Source organism: Dermacentor andersoni, chromosome 8, assembly GCF_023375885.2.
Source record: "Dermacentor andersoni chromosome 8, qqDerAnde1_hic_scaffold, whole genome shotgun sequence".
Taxonomy (NCBI): domain Eukaryota; kingdom Metazoa; phylum Arthropoda; class Arachnida; order Ixodida; family Ixodidae; genus Dermacentor; species Dermacentor andersoni.
Window position 1 is genome coordinate 118,269,572 of NC_092821.1, and position 17,567 is coordinate 118,287,138.

The window sequence follows — 17,567 nt, forward strand, 5'->3', positions numbered from 1 at the left end:
TGCATTGAATGACTCAAATCTATTAAATATCTCACCTGTGATTTGCTTCTGAATATGTTTAAAGTTTCTGATGTTTGTTTAAACATGTTTTCCCGGAATGCACGTGAACGAGTTTGCTTCCAAGTCAAAGTGTTGCTTAAGAGCAGGTCTTCACTGACGTTAACCGCACGTTTGAAATAAACGCCACAACTTTTGCTCACTGCAGGTCCCCTTGGCCAGTCCCTGATTGAGCAGATGCTTCACACAGACCCCCAGGAACGCCCCTCCGTCTCGGCGGTGGTGAAGCACCCTGTCTTCTGGGGCCCAAAGAGGCAACTGGACTTCTTTCAGGTAGCTGCCTCGGGACACATTTTTTTCTTCTGTGCTTGTGGTGTTTCTTCGGCGTGCGGTACGTGTTTGCGGTATGAGCTCGTATTTGCCACTTTCCAGTGGTGAGTTTGCGGCCCCGTATTGTCAGGCGCTGTCGGAGATCCCCCAATTGACAGTGCTTGATGGCTCGTTAAAAGTCTGTAACCTCCGAATGTAATCAGCATCGCTCGAATTCAACATCCTAATGTAATCACCGCTATCGCATCCTCTGTGATGTGCACAAGAAATCAATAAAGACCTTTTGACACACTTCCTTCGACTAAATAAAGTGGAGTCACTACTTGAAACTTGAATGCAGGGGAGCAAAGGCGCGTTCCTCAAACAGCACTATATTGAAGTACAGTGTCTTCATCACTCGTGGGGCATTTCTATGCTCCACTTGGCTGAATTGAGAAGAGAAAGGTTCAACTGGAGACTTGTGGTGCTTATTCTTCAGAGTGCTTTGCTAATGAAGGCCAGCCAGTGTGACCACTTGTCGTTTTCTCTTGGAAGGACGTGAGCGACAGAATTGAGAAGGAGCCACCGGACAGCGCGGTAGTGCGGCGTCTTGAGCGGGGCGGCTTCGAAGTGGTGCACGGTGATTGGCGGGACCACATCACCGAGGAGCTGCAGAAAGGTAATTGCCGAGGTGTTGCCACCGCTTCTTTTCTTTTTTTTACATACAAAAACAACGAATTTGCTCTATGTCTTGGACCGTAATGCGAAGCTGAAGGCTGCAGTTCAGACTTGGCATGGAAATGCCACAGTGCGTTTGTCGATGTCCAATTGTTGGTTTACAATCGGCACTCTGAGTTGCCAAGAATTTTTTTTTTTCAGAACCCTTAGTTCGCGTACTTTTGAATGCGAATGTACAATTTCTTATTACCACTTCCAGAATGCTGCGCAGTCATCTTTTGCAGCTTGCGAACATCCTCTTTGCTCATTCTTGTGTGTTCGTGTGCCACGGTTGTCACGTTTGCACAGATCTGCGCAAGTACCGTACTTACAAGGGTCATTCTGTTCGGGACCTGCTACGGGCCATGCGAAATAAGGTGAGCCATTTTTTTTTTTTTATTTTTCTTCTGGGTAGAAGTCGCACTTGTTCTTGTCACACCATATCAGCCACGCTTATCTCAAGACTGCTGTATTTCCTCAAATTGAAGCACCCCTTGTACTTGAACCCTGTTACTCCACCATTTTAAAGATTGAAGAGCCCTTCCTACTTTCCCCGAAATATTAACACCAATCATTTATGTGCCCTGAATCTAAACTTGCCTCCCACTTGAGTCATTTGATGGCATTAGGAAAAGGGGGCTATTTGATTTCGTGGTCATCATGGCGCGAGAAAAAGAGAGTGAGATTTGATCCAAGTGAATATGGTAATTTTGACTCTTGCCAAATCACTTTTCATTTCCTGGTGCTGCCGCATCACATTAGTATCAAGTTAGTACTAGTACCATTTTTATTACTCATAATAATGTTGCCATGCCATAAATTGCTTCTGGCATCAGTAGTTGTAGTAGTAGTAGTAGTAGTGGCTGTAGTAGTAGCATGATTAGTAGTACATAGTAGAACCAGCAGCAGTAGGAGTAGGAATAGTGGGTAGCAATGGTAGCGTGAGTTAGTAGTCGTAGGAATAGATGGTAGTACTAGTAGTTGCAGTACTTAGTAGCAGTAGCACCAGTGCTAGCGGTAGCACTACATTGTACTGGTAGCAGTAGCAGTTGCTACAGCACTGGTAGCATTGGCTACGACGACTGCCACTGCAGCTGGCTGCGCACTCACAGCTGTTTGTGTCATTGGCACAACCGCGCGCTATCTTGCATCCCGTTTTGTGCTGTCTGTGGCCGATGACATCAGCTTTGGTTTTTGTTTTAATGTGGGAAGGGGACCAACAGCTGTGATTATTGTGCCTGATGAGAGAGAGAGAAAAAAAAAAAAAAGAGATGTCAGGATGTTGGGAGACACGCGTGTTTTCTTTCATTACACTGTGTGCATGTCCATTATTGTAACCTTTGTCACTAAGCACACGAAACGTTTTTTTGCGGGGCATGTCTAGCCGGCAAGTATGAAATTTGTGTCATTGGGCAGTGAAGTTCCTAATTAATTTTGTCGTAATAAAGATTTTCCAGCAGCACATAGCCACGTCGTTGAGCTTGGCGGGTAAGTAAGCTAGCGTACAAACTTGTGTGCAAGGCATGCACACTTGTAGTCATTATTAGACTGCTTTACTATGGCATTTTGACCAGTTTCAGTATCAGTTTATTATTCGTTCATAGCGATTGGTTACAAGAAATTATGTACAGACAAGGGTCCCATAGAGACTGCACCGGGACCCTTATGGAATCGTGGACCTTCCTGGAATCATGTAAAGTGGCTGTAGTCTAACATGTGCATGTCTTTGCCGAGGATTTGAGTGCAGCATATTGTGGTGCCATCTAGCAGACAAAAATATAAGCACTTTTGTTGCAATGGTAGTGTTTCGCTAGGCCTAACTGAATCGAAATGGACAGCTTATCTTAAAGCAGCGACAAATCATTGCAAACACATAGGCTATTCTCGAACTGAGATGACACTAACTGAAAGCCAATTTCGCCATTCACTTCATGGGAGCGTACAAGTAGACAAGTAGCAAAGACAAGTTCAGTATGTTGTCACGCTGACTTTGAAAGCTACGTCTTGCATGCCATGCCGAGTTTTAAAAATACTGTGTCTTTACCTAACCCGCAAGAAAGCTTCCTGTTGTGTTCTGCACAAATGCTTATCGACGTTCTGTTTTATAGTGTGTGTAAGCATTTAAGATACATTGTACTACGATGGTATGTTGTCCCATTGGCTGTCCTTTTGAGTATGCCGCAATCCCTGCTGTCTGTGTATCAGCTGCATTGGATTCACCTCTTTGATGTTCTATTGGGCTTTTCTCAACCATCGTTCATGACCTCTTGCATCTGTATGGCAGCTGATAGTGCCGAAGACAATAAGCGGCAAGAGATTGTGGAATGCTCAAAATATATCAATTTTGTGGACACGCCCCGCCCAGGTTTCGGTCAGCCGGCCTGGTGAGGGCTACGTTTCGCTTTCCGCTGCTGGCATGAGCATTGCATGAACGTAGAGTAATTTTACAGCTGAGTAGTTTATGCAACAGGATAGGACACACGGGTCTGAGCTAAAATGCCTCTGTTAGCATCAGTGATCATCTAATAAGAGGGCGTACAATGAAAGATGCAACATAGAAGAGCTATACGTAGTGCTGACTTTGAACTGCTTTTCTATGTTTGTTAGTCACAGGGTGCGCATTTGTGGTTATTGAGACAGCACGAACAGCACACTCCATGTGCAGTCCTTCCGTCTTCCTTCTTGATAAGGAAAATGCATTTCTGGGTATAATGTGAACTGTGTTCATTCTGCTGTCACAAATTCAAATGCACATCCTTCAAATAGAAAAAAAAAAGAAAAATCAGTTGGGAGTCGGCGCTGTGTGTATGTCTTCTATGTTGCGTCCTTAATTTTATGCGCTGTTATTAGGCGGCCATAAGTAACCAGCAAGGTTGCACTTGCGCTTTTGCGTCAGCGAATATTTTCGAAATCCAGCGACGGCAACCGACAAGCTTGTGACAACACTTTTACTAATGAACCTGACGACAGCGTACCTAATTTTTCATGTTGGACCATCGTACCATACCTGACCTTGCCTCTTGCAGAAGCACCATTACCGGGAGCTGCCGCAGGCACTGCAGTCCGAGCTGGGTACGATCCCGGAGGAATTCGTCGGCTACTTCACGTCGCGGTTCCCGCTGCTGCTGCCGCACACGTACCTGGCCATGCAGGAGTGGCGCACCGAGGCCACCCTGCGGTCGTACTACGCGCACGACGGATCGGCCGAGCTCCGGCCGTCGCGGGCGCAACAGCCCCCGCTCCAGGGGGGCCCCTCCTTTCCCTGGCAGTGGCGGCGGCGGAAAGCAGACGCCGCCAAGCACAAAGACGGGGAGGACGGGGAAGCTCCGGCTGCATCTGGTGAGAACGAAGCGACAACCAGGGCGCATTGTCGAAATCGACCGTGGCATTGTTGCTTCAAGCGCTCGTTTGACGGAACACGCCTTTTTTTAACCCTTTGTAGTCGTGAACACTTGCCAATGCTTTGCAGTCGTTCTGGTCAGAAACCGGTTGCGCGTTTGGGTTGCAGCACAGGTAGAGTAGTTGTGTGAACAGACGTTTACAGTTTAACCTCGTTATGATGAAGTCACATGTGACTTGCAAACACCTTGGCCGTATGCGATATTTTTTATAAGCATATATTTGTTACCCTCTGATCTCTGCGAGAAACGTTTTAAATTTACTTCATCACGTCCAGTATATGGTAGTATCCATGTTTGTTATTTGTAGGTTTCACTGCAGTTAATTAATTTGTATCAGAATTTTTTTTTTATACCTGATGTTCTCGTAGAGTGTAGCAGCCTCTAGCCAGCACAACATGAGTAAATCAGCCCCCATATTTTCTCCAGGGCCCTCGTTGCTGTTTTCTCCTCCAGTGCGCCCATTTGAAGTTGTTTTGCTTGTTATCTGAAATTGAACTTGGCACTGAAATCGTCCTCAGATTTTTTTTTAAAGTTACACGCGTTCTTTCAGTAAAGTGCACGCAGAGAAAACATCGTCACTCTCTTGGTACAGCGTACCACGAAAAGCGCGTGCGAAATTCTTTTGAGTGTGTTGCTAAAAAGACGCTGTCCTCGTATGCAGATGCTGTGAAGTGCAATTTTCAACAGTTGAAAAAGTTCCCGAACGGTGCTGTAATGAAAACAAAGAAAAACAAAGAAAGAAAAATCGGTGCACACAAGCGTGGGCTTGTCGGGCACTTCCTGACATCTTACCAGGACCAATGTTTCTGTGCGTCGAGAGGGGCCCGACTTATGGCTGTGGAGAGCTTAAGAAATTTCGACTCCAGTGATCTTTTTCATCAGTTTGGAAATGTGGTTGTCTTAGATTTCTATGCACCTCTTGTCACACGGGAGGTATAGTATGGCATGTTTAAAGAAAAAGGAATTGAACTATATCGAAATGCGCAAAAAGCAGCAGCACATCGAAACCAAAACTGAACGGCTTGGAGGGATGCTCATCGGGAAGTCAGTGGTGATATCAAACAAAGCATTTGCCGGAAACTGTATCGCTTGTCCTTTCATCTTGGGACAGTGGGTTCAGTAAAACATGTTCCTAATGTTCTTGTGCTACACAACTCTCCTTGGCAATAAATAAATAAATAAATAAATAAATAAATAAATAAAAGAAAGAAAAAGAAAATAGCCTTTAAAGAATGTTGCTAGCAAGACCTGTAAGTCAGTAAATAAATGTTACGCAGTCACTCATATTCAACAATTGATGTTTGGCATATTCTGTATGCGCCACAGCTCGAGTAAGAGTCATCTTTGGGGGGTTCGTCTGTGTTTGAAGTCAAGGCAGGTTACAGAACCCGCAAAACGGTAACAGTTGTTCAAAGGGCAACGTCCTCACCCTGTATATGTCCAAGGGAAGAAGGGTGACAAACAATAATAGCAAGCTCCGCTCTTCATCACCGACACCGCCAGCCCTAGATTGTGCTCCACCTTTGTTGTCCCAACCTGTCAGCAATAACAGGAAAGCAAGCTTACCAGCCTAATCCCGGCCTCCTCCTTTTATTGCAGCAAAACCTGAGTTCAACGAAGTTGCATTAACACAAAAAAATTTCATTATATCTCAGTGAATTAGTATTTGCTTCACTGCAACCATTAGTTGCTTTGGATCTTGTAATTTCAGTTTCATTGTTTCTTTATTATTATTTTTTTATATGAGAACACACACAGAGGGAAATAGGGATGGAGCAGGATGGCAACTGCCACTGGGACGGTCACAAGGCCTGCTTAGTCTTTAGGAAGGAGGGTATAGAGAAGGAAGTGAAGTCAATAGAATGCTCACTGAAATAACACATGGCCAACCGAATTTCGTACATGTATTTACTTTGTTATAGCCATTTTAAGTTGAGGTTTGATTGGATTGAGAACTTCTGTAAACCTGCACTCTGCTACCATTCATTGTGTAATCTGAGAAAGTAGCCCAGTTGGCGCTGAAATGTGCCAACTAGGCTCCTTTCTATAAAACATTGCAGTTGCACCTACGCTATGCTGTACACCATTGCAACAAGGCTCCTTTCAAATAAAGCATTGCATTTCGATACCTGTCTCTGCTAAGCCATGGGAACTGGAGTTAAAAGTTGATAAAGCTGTGTGTAATCGTCCCCTTCTTGTTGAGGAGGTGAACATTACGTAGATATGGCAGAGGTGACATTTCACTCATGCAAGAAAAAAATTTTTTTTTTCTGGAAAGTATCTATGACAGAGGGGAATATACTGTCGGTTGCATTTTTGTTTACTGTTTGTGCTGTTTTTTAATGTGCACAAGTGTAACACTGTGTAATGCCCTTTAATGCCAGACACATTCTGCACCACCACTAAAACTTTTTTGAACGACCCCTTTGCCGGGCCCCAGTTCCACCTCACTGGCAATCGCTAATGTGCCAACACACACGAGCAGCTGCTCCATTTTACCATGTAGACATTGCACAGTGCGAAGGATAGCGCAGTGTGGTAGAGCAATGTCATTAACTTTTCGCAGCTCATGTCCCTGATTTTTCGGTTCATTCTTAGGTGCAGAATCTGCAGCACCATTTGACCGTCCACTGGATCCCACAGATCCTCACCTGCCTTCAGACTTGGCCAGCCTGCAGTCGGCCGATGGTGTCAAGGAACACCGGAAATCTTCGCCAAGAAGATTGTCTCCCAACAGTGCCTGGCGAGTTGACGTTGCCGACACCATACCCCAGGTGCTCGAAACCATTCCCAGCGGCGAGTACCTTGAGAGCACAAAGGCCGCCATCACGGATGACCGCGCGGAGGCCTCAGAACCTGATGCGGTCAACGCTGGTGTCCGTGCTGAGCGGGCTAGTCTTGGCACACCGAGAAGCGCAGCTGTGAGGCTTTCCAACAGTGGCAGTCCCAAGCGACGTTCCCCAAGCCGCGACACCAACTGGCGTAGCCGCAGTCCCGTCACGGGCGGGGAACATCGGGATTTCAGTCGAGACGCTGATGGGTCTTACGCGGCAGACGACGCGGTTGAATCTGATGATTTCTTGAGGCGCACGAGACGTAACAGTGCGAGTCCAAAGCCGACCAGATTGAACCGGAAGCACAGGTCACCGAGTCACAATACAAATTGGCGTAGCCGGAGTCCCAGTGCCGCCACAGAAAGCCAAGAGCAAGAGAGCAGGAGCGGCAATGACGGTGCAGTCCTAGGTAACGCAACGTCCGGTGCAGCCGAGCTACGAAGAGCCTTGGCCAAGCACATCAACAGCAGTCCCAGAACGTTTGAAGCGGATAAGACACAATCTTCTCCGAGTCGCCATACAAACTGGCGTAGTCCAAGTCCAACTGTTTCCAAGAAATGCGAGGACTCACAAGAAAGTCCCAACGAAGGTATCACTAGGGAAATGCCCGTTGACGAAGCTGCTGCGTGTGGAGTGGCCAGGGATGAAACGGTTGCCAGCAAAACTGCTACCAACTTGATTAAGAAGCCCATCATTCATGTTGGGGACAAAACTTGTAACGGTGACTCCTCCCCTCCGAAAGCTAAGGACATTGCTGACCCACCATATCAGCAACAACCTGGTGACGTAACAAAGGACATCGGAGAGTTGCAGGAAGTTGTGCGGAGACAGTCTCCTTCAAAGCAGTTGGTTCGACGGGTGCTAACCGTTCTGCCTCAGCGGCGCCGTAGTTTTTCAGCCGGCGAAGCTGTTGCCGATGTTCTTGCTACGGTCACGTTAAAGAAGAACTGAAGACGAAAGTTGATCTGTTTGTGCTTTTAAACTGGTTGCTTGGCGTCCATTTAGGAACTCCTTGTCGGCGCTTGAAGCCCCTTGACCTCGTCCGCAGTCGTTGCCTTCAGAAATGCATCTAGATGTTGAGAAGGTGTGTTTTGAAGGTGAGAAGTTTGCCTGCAAGATAAGATAGGGTTATCTTTTAGAGGTGTCCAAGCAAGCCTTCAGCACAGTAGCTCGATGTTTGCTTCCACGCTTTGTGATAGCAAAACACTAGAGCCACTGGTGCACCGTAATGAAGCGCTCAAGTGCAGTACAGCGCTCAATTAGTCTCCTGCTGTTTGAAGGCTGCTACTGAAGGCTGAGAGCGATAACTGTATGAGGAAGCAGGAACTGCTTGGGGCGCCCCCTATGGTGTTCCAGCATGAAGCCATGAAGTGACTTCGCTTAAGAGCGTTTTGAAGTGCATTCAGTGCACGTTGTATCAGGCCTTTTCTGAAGTAGCGTGTTAAATACACAGTGCGTCATACAGACTGGAATGTAGTGCGGGTTGTATTTCAGTTTAGTGTTTGTATAATTTGTCAACGCACACATAGGCAACACTGTTGAATGCCCGAAGTATTTACAGGCAACTGCCTGGTCCGTGTTTGTGAAACTGCCTTTTGCACGAAATCGACGCACATTGCCTTAGCTTTTAAAGCTTGCATCTATTCCAGTCATTTCCTTTTACCTCGTGTTTCACTTGCTTTGAGCTGAATTGTCTGTTCAAGGGAGATTGATCGGACACTAATAAATTGTACAAACGCGTTTTTAATAGTGCCTCTCCCACGATACTTTCCTGAGGCTTGTTACAAAGGTTTGATTTCTTTAGTCACCTGTGTTCATTGTTGCTTTTTTTTTCTTTTGGGACCAAGTCAGTAAACATAAGCCCAGGTAGAACTAGAGCATTCAAGCATGATTCTTCGTGCCTTTTAGCTCTTTCGCAAATTCTTTACAGGTAAGTGGGTGTTCTATACCACAAAGAAAGCTACAGGTTTCGGGCTGTACAGAAGATGTGTTGTAAGTGTCTTAACATACCAAATCATGCTCGGTGGGATTGCACTAGGTGGAACAGGTTTCACAAAAAAGGAATGCCATCATTCAACTGATATGGCAATTGTAGCTACAAAGTAAACCTTGTACGTGTTACCCAGAAAGAAAACCTTGCAGTTGTAAAGAAAAAAAAGTTGTTCTGGTTTGAGGCTTGAAACCAAGACCAACATCGTTTTGAAGCAGTCACTCTACAAGGTGAGCTATCCAGGAGCCGTATTGTCTGTTGATCACTCTTGGAGATGTGACTGCTTCTGCGAGGTCTTGCTTCACTAGGCTAAGGGTGCATTGGTGTCCACGGGTGACAACATTCCTCGCACAGTGCCAGGAATGCTGTCTTGACACAGTGCGTGGGACACTGTTGCCCGTAAGTGCTAATGTCTTTAATTTCCAAGTCGCACAAAATCTCGCGAAAGTTATCCCCAAGAGTTATAGAACAAGAGCGCCACTCTAGAAGGATAGGAGCAAATAAACCAAATTCAGGTTGGTTCGAGGATAAAGGTCCATTAATCGAATTGAGAACCATTTGGCAGAATCCGTGCCTCGCAAAAATGATGGTGCTTGGTTTGTGTCCCCAGACAAGGACAAATTTTTCTCAACTGTGAACATCTCTTTCTGGGGAAGCTTGTAGGGGTTTCCTTGGTAGGTTCAAGCTACTTTCATGCGTATGGCAACGTTTCTGTCAGAAACGGGTTCCCTTGTGCAACTCTTTAAACTGCCTTTATCCGTAGTAGCCACACGAGCTGAGAGTACTTTCAAATTTTCGATCATGCATGAAGGAGTGTCCAGTTACACATTGTGTATGCCACCTTAATTACTGAAAACTTTGGTTTGACACTTGCACATTATTTTGCAGGTGAATGCACTTATTATATCAAACTGCAGATGTAAATATTGTATGACTAGCAGGCTTTCAAGTACTATAGTTTTGCGAAGTTTACTATATATATAGCGAAGATTTAGGGCACTTAGCTTCAGGATGTACACATAGCTTAATTTACTGTTCTTTTTCTAGTGCAGGGGTCATTGAAGCCGTGGCATATTGACTATAACCCAATTTCTATGCTATGCCATTAATGATAAAATTTTTTTTGGGCTGTTCTTGAAGCAGACAAACACATACCACTGTCTGTGTTACCGTAGCTATTAATAAATAGCTATTGTGTTGGTAACATTGGTGTTCTTGGAGGCTAGACCAATGCACTCGAACCTAAGTTGTTCTTTAATGGCTTTCTCGCATTGACGAGCACCAAGAAAGTTACATAGGGCCTATTTGTAGCTTGAAGCTGCTGCTGGGTATAGGCCGACTTTCCTATTCTTGTATCTGTAACATTCACATCTTTAGAAACCAGACTATTTGGCTTTAACACAGGGCTCTTGTTTGAAACACAGAGTATAAAACATACTTTTGGGTTTGCTGTATAAATTTATAGTTGCGATATTGTTGCTGTGTGCATACTGCCATACTGTGATGGAAGTGCTCTTGAATCTGTAGGTATAATAGGTTGGGGATTATTTTTCCTCTAATATAAGCCAATGAACAGGGCAGAACCTCTCTCTCTGTTTGATGCCTGAAAATGCTGTTTACCATTACCACTCTGCTCAAGATATGGCAAGTATCAGTGTTCTGTCTTACTCCAGTCACTCATATTTGCTGCTCCAAAACTTTCTTCAGATGACTGTCTGCTTCCATTATGTGCTTGGTGGCGTTGGTGTGAGATTTGGTGACATCCAGGGCAAATTTATATGTAAATACCTTGTGGCATGTATATATTTTGCTAATGAACTCGTGCTCTATATACACAGTTTTCATATGACCTATTCTATTCATATGACACATTAACTAATATCAAAAGTGAGAAAACAATTGCCGGGCAAGTATTTGTCGAATCAGTACAGTCGATGTCCACTTTTGCCACCATGGTAATAGCCGTGGAAAACTTATTTTTCTTTTCGCTGTTAAATTCTCTGTTCTTTAAAAGGAGTCTTTGATGGTACAGTGAAAGGCGGAACTGCAGGCAACATAGGTGGATGACGTTTGGGTGATGGAATGGTTCGCTACCTACTTTGTGGCCAGTCTGGCTTTCGTAACTTGTCTATGTCCGTCAAGGATTAGTGATGCAATAAATATTTCGATATTCACCCACTTAAATTGGCACAGACTAGGAGGTTTTACCTGTGGGGGCTTGCTGAGGGAAGCTAACCTTTCATTGTTCATTAATGACGCTACGTCAAACGTGTGGCTATCACTCTGTGCACAGAACAGGAGAGAACGGGTTGTTGCATATTTTTGTAGCTGTTGCTTACTCGATTAGAATGTCACATTTGGCGTCATAGGCAAGTCTAAACTGCGGGATCCTTCTACATCCCTATAATTTGTGTCGTCATTCTAACTCGCCGATGGGTTTCATTTGTGAAATATCAGGTGTTGCTGAATGGCCGCCTTTCCAGAAATAACTTGTGAAGTTTGACTTTAGGAATCTGATGTTTACAATCACTTCTCATCACTTTTTTTCTGCATTGTTTTTTGGTTCTCTTGCAATATTTCATCTTGGTGATCACTCAATTTGACTTTATAAATCCACTATTTATGATCACCTTGAGTTACTCATTCTTTGCATTTCTGGGTTCTCTAACATTACTTCCTCTTGCAGATTGCTCCATTGTAACTTGGCCATGTGGTAGTTACCGTAACATGGCCAAGTTACATGTAACTAAACCAACATGCGGCTTTGTTACATGCATTGAGTTATTGAGATTTATTTTTGGGGCCGCATTTTTATGCCTTTTAGGCCGTTGACTCCTTGTATATACCATGTCACTGTATTTTCACGCATATGACTCGTCCCTGCTTATAACCACACCCCCCAATTACAACCCTAGGGGAAAAAAAATCCTTCATGTCCTTTTAAAAGTAACAGGGCATAACCGGTGGCTCAAAGCAATGCTCTAGAAACAACCTTTATTTTGTATTTTCGTTGACTGCTTCTTTCACTTGCAATATCTGTCGAAGCACGGTGGAGCTTCACGGTAATGCAGTATGCATTTGCCCTCAAGTGCGGTTTCATGGCAACATGCGTAAGCTTTGCTGTGAAGCAACGCCACAAGGCACTTTGTACTTAAATTTGTCTAATTTTCGGTGTGAGTTATATGCACGGAAATGTGGTGTCCCACTGGGTCTTCTTCCTGCCCTACATCTCGTTTTGGCTTCCAAGACGGGCATTGTTTTTTTTTCTTGTGTATGACTATGTTGCATCAAGTTGTTTACTTGAGTTGTATGCATCAAACAATCTGTTTGCTTGATGGCCGGCCATTCAATCTGTTAGCACGATTGACTGCACACATACGAAACACAAACTGCGGAAGGAAACAAGAACAGGACAAATGCAAACTAGCTATCTTTTTCAGCACTTGCGTGTCTCTGACTATTACAAAGTCCTTCCTTTGCATTATGTTTGTCTGGGCTCTGTGCTTGGCCAAGTTCAATGCCTGCTTACGGTAGGTCCTCCACCAGAACTCAGTGTAGTTACCTCATAATAGTTATTGTAACTCTGAGTTCTGTTGAGCTTTTGTAACTCAGTTGAGCTCTTGCAACTTGTAGTAGTTGGAGACGCACAGGTGTGCATCCCGCCTATGTTTTCCTTGTGTGGCTTGTGCTCTCGTGCGCAGTTAATTATGCTAACATAAGTGCGCCCACTAGACCGCCGAGGCATCTTAGGTATTTGATATGGTTGATGTCATTGCAGAACCTTCAAGGAGGTTTGTATATTGCCTTGTGAAAGATATTACTTTTTAACTGTTGTCACAGTCATTGCTAACATTTAGCTCCCGCCGCGCTTCTGCTTTGGGCAGTGCGTGGTTTGCACAAACTGCATGGCGAGAAAACTATTTTTGGTGGCCGAGTATTACCAGTAATATTTGTTGCAACATATCCACTAAGAAAACCGAGATGTCCAAATTTCTTTTTGCCTGTGTTTATGCGCCCCAAGCTCACTGAGATCTTGGACATTCGGGGATAGTTCATAAACACATTCTGGTCCTGGAAGGTCGTGGTTGATGCTGCCGTTTTTGGTTTGGAAAACAGTTCCAGTCTGAACACTTCATGTTGCTGGTATTCTGTGGGCAGTTCTACATCATCATTTTTGACTGTCTGGAAAGTAAATGCTTTGGGAACAGCTGATGGCCGAGATTATGTACAATATTGTCTTTTAAAGGTAACCCACAGGGTAATATTGTATGGGTGTTTTTACCTGACATCATGCCTTGACAGAGAATGGCAAATACGAGCCTGAAGTGTTTTTATTTTTTTATATTGTTTTAACCCTATCAGATTGTCTTGCTTTATACTCGGCAGGGACTCACTGACAACCAAAACCATTAATTTTTTTTTTCTCTTATGCGAGTTCCTTTGAAACTTCTGTCAATTTGCAACACATGTACACATGATGCACTATGTGCAATGATGTTTTGTTTATATTACTTGGATGAAAAATCATTGAGGCACGAATAGAAAATGTGCAAAATGATCTGTAATGGGGTCTAGTGGTATAATGTTCGCATATCTTTATTATCCCACTGTTATCATGTGTGCAACTCCACTGCATTACCTTTTGTGTGATGATCTTTGAACACAATGTGTGGTGTAGTGTGAATCCATGTGGAATGGCATTCATCTCTCTTTCAGTTCGCATAGGAGGCATCATAGTTACAGTCAGGATTTCTTTAGTTGCGTCAGGGCTTGCTATTGAATCTTGGTTTCCAGTTATGAATTCCGCAGAGTTGTGGAATCCTTAAAGTTGTAAATTCACAGAGAGTTACCTGTTGCACGTCAAAGACCCTTTATAAAGCCCATGATCATGATATAAAACACGTGGTCCGTGCACATGTGTTTTTATTTTTGAGTCGGGGTCTTTGATTTGAGGTCGATGAGGGTGGCGATATGGGCATGTTGGTTGGTCATCATGGAATGGTATCTGGCATAATGCAGCAGAACATGGAGCCATCAAGAAACGACAGGCGGACACAAGCGTTAACTATCAAAAACGAAATTTTAATTCTGGGATCGGTCGTACTTATACTTGCACAAAACTATATGTGCAACAATATGAAACACTAAGACACATGGTGGCTTGAAGACAACCCTAAAACTGGTACATCACAAAAATGCTAAGGGAACTTAAATTATATGCTGTAGATAAAGTCAGCTCTCAAGGCATGCTCAAATAATCAATTTTTTTCGTGGACAATGATGCTGAAGGTTTGCTTATACATTGGTCAGCGACTGAGAGGATGTGCTCGGTTCCTATTAATAATCTTACACATTCACATTTATTCCTGTCTACAATAGCGGTGTTTTCTAGAAGAGGATGACATGTACACATTTTGCCATGAAATGCCAGAAAACCGTCACCTGATACACTCTTCACTTTGTTTCTGTGCTTTCTTAAGCATTGATCGATGCATCTTCTGGTTTGACCCACACAGCATCTACCGCATGACAGCAGAATGTGATAGACCACCCCTACAGCATATATCACAGACTGATCTTTGTGCTTCTTATCATATACTGGCTTTTTTGTCCTCATCAGGTAGATAGGTTTACAGAGTACTCAGTGTAGAGCTGAAAAAACAACCCGCCCGTTTCCTAACCGTGATCCGCATATACCTCAAGTATCACATAGCCTGAAAAAGATAGGAAGCCGAGGAAACGTGCAGGTTGTTTTTTTTCAGCTCCAAACAAGCTAAGTACTCTGTGTAAAACCACTAACCCGATGAGGAAAAGAAAGTCGCTATGTGTTAAGAAGCACAAAGACTAGCTCACCATATGCGCTGCAGGAGGGGGCTATCGCATCCCGCTGTCATGCGGTAGACGCTAGATAGATCGAATCGGAAGATTCATCAGTGAACGCTTAAGAGAGCACAGAAACATAGTGAAGAGTGTATCAGGCAACGGTTTTCTGGCGTTTCATTGCAAAACGTGTACACGTCACCTTCTTCTGGAAGACACCGCTATTATAGATAGGAATAAACGTGAGTGTGTTAGATGAATAGTACGAACCGAGCACATCCTCTCGGTCGCTGACCAATGTATATGCAAGCCTTCAGTGCCATTGCCTGCGAAATAAATGGATTATTTGTGCCCGCCTTGAGAGCTGACCTCATCTGCAACGTATCATTTATGTTATCTTGGCATTTCTGTGATGCGCCACTTTTAAGATTGCTTTCACGCCATCATGTATCTTAGGGATTGATAGCATTGTGCATGCAGATGTGTGTGCGCATAAGAACGACCAGTCCCGGAATTAAAATTTCGTTGTTGATAGTTAGCACTTGTGTCCGTCTGTCGTTCCTTCTTGTGTCCATGTCATGCTGCGCTATGCCAGTTACCATTCTATGATATTATTTGAGTGTCCTTTATTATATTTCTTGCAGTCTGCTAAACTTTTGTGAGGCACTGCGTACAGTTAGAAGGTGCCACTATTCTGAGTAGAACTGCTGCTGAAAGTTTGCCATCTTGAACGCACACTTTGGAGTCCTAGCTGTAATTAAGAGTAGCAAATTACTTTGGCCTTTATTGTGCGAGCTACTACGCAAGCTCTTTCTTTCTCTAGTTCTTGTTCACTTATTGCGCGTTTGCCATTGAAAAGGAATGTTATGTATATATTTTTTTGCCACATGTAAATACAGCTCGTTATATGTATATCTTTTACTCTGAAAGTGTTGTAGTCATTATTGGTGTTGTATGCACATTATGGGAGATGGCCATGCATAAATTTTTTTTTGTTGAATAATGTGTGTGTTTCCATTTATTGGATCTCGTAAGTATAGTCTGCTGTTATCTTCTATGACTTGCATGTCATAAATATTTTTAGGAAAAAAAAAACGTGATCAGGAGTGTTCTAAAGGTACTGAGATCCTCATTTTCCGAAAATTTAAATAATGAATTATGTGAACATGTCTTTGTTAAGTTAGGCTTGTTATGGCCCTAGTATTGTGCATGCCATAAAACATTTTCAACTTGAGGACATGCTTAGAAATTGGTGCAGGTGGAAATTTTAGAAATTAATTATCAAGCACTAGTTAGCTTTGAGCTTATTTCTGTCATTATGTCCCAGTGCAACAATATTTAAGTTTGTGTATCAAATCAATTTTAGATTGACTTTGATTGTCATTGTTGCATAGCACATAGACTGCAAAAAAAAAAGTACATTAGGGGTTAAGCTGCCTAATAGGAAACAAAGGTAAGTGTTAAAGATCAACTCATGAAATGATAGTTTATTTTGGTGAATGGGGAAAAAAAAACACTGTTTTCTTCTACTGTTGTAATTTCTACATTATTGAGCCATGATTATTGCAGTGTTGACAAATCAAAACATTCACTGGTTCATATGTCTCCGAGCACAATTTGATACGATTCAAACTACAGCGAACCACTTCCTTCCTAGGCGAGTTTAGTTTGCGTCAGGCCATGAACTTTTTCTTGTAGTTTGGAGCTTCTAGCAGGGTTTTTGACAATCTGGGCCCGGAGAACAGTTTTGTGGCTACCATCGAATGCAACAGACGGCAGTACGGGTTCCGGAGAGTGCCTATAACTATTGTACTTGAGACTGGCTGCATAAAAGGCGCAGTTTATAGATTAGAGCCCTGAAATTCGAGGACCATTTTGGTGCCGTTTTTGGTCGCAGGTGTTGGCCATTAATGGGTTCAGGCTATTCCTGCAACTTTAAGGCGTACTGACACAACAGTTTCTATTCTCTCTCTCTTTCTCTGCGTTAGGTGAAGGCTTAAGACCTCCAAACCCTATAAAAAATTCTGGCAAGTGTCGGAGAACTCTAAACAACCTGTTCTAATCGTACCTGTTTCTATAAACTTGTTGAGATTTCGGTATGCAGGAGATGGATGCATCACGGCAGTAGACAGGCTCTCTGTGTTGCGGTGCCTTCTGTGGCTGGCATGTGCAAGCACAGCCAGAAGAGACACGTGCACAGAAGCCGGACTCACTTTTTCCCAAGCAATGTCGTCACACTTAGGCTCATTGCCACACGGCGACACCAAATTTCGTTCTGTGTCGTAATGTGGCAAAAATTTCTGCAATGCCCAGTCTGCCGTTTGGAGTTGAATATGGTACCAAATTAAAATGTCCTATAAGTATTTTCCGACCCTCATGATTCCTAAGATGCCATCAATTTGTGCGTAGTACGTGTTTTAAAAATTTTTATTCAAATACCCTAGAGGCACGGACAGGCATTACATAGGGGGTGGGAACAACAGTAAGCACAAAGCAACG

The 17,567-nt window shown here is 43.6% G+C and overlaps 1 protein-coding gene across 1 annotated transcript in view; it reads left to right on the plus strand.

The window, feature by feature from the left end:
* The window catches only part of LOC126529154 (serine/threonine-protein kinase/endoribonuclease IRE1-like), a 59,049-nt gene extending 42,978 nt beyond the window's left edge, over positions 1-16,071 (plus strand). Inside the window, exons 20-24 of the mRNA XM_050176750.3 lie at positions 206-330; positions 862-985; positions 1,333-1,400; positions 4,050-4,362; positions 7,023-16,071. Coding sequence (XP_050032707.2) covers positions 206-330; positions 862-985; positions 1,333-1,400; positions 4,050-4,362; positions 7,023-8,209 — 1,817 coding nt within the window. The 3' untranslated portion in view covers positions 8,210-16,071. The remainder of the gene's footprint in view (positions 1-205; positions 331-861; positions 986-1,332; positions 1,401-4,049; positions 4,363-7,022) is intronic.
* Positions 16,072-17,567: the final 1,496 nt, after the last annotated feature.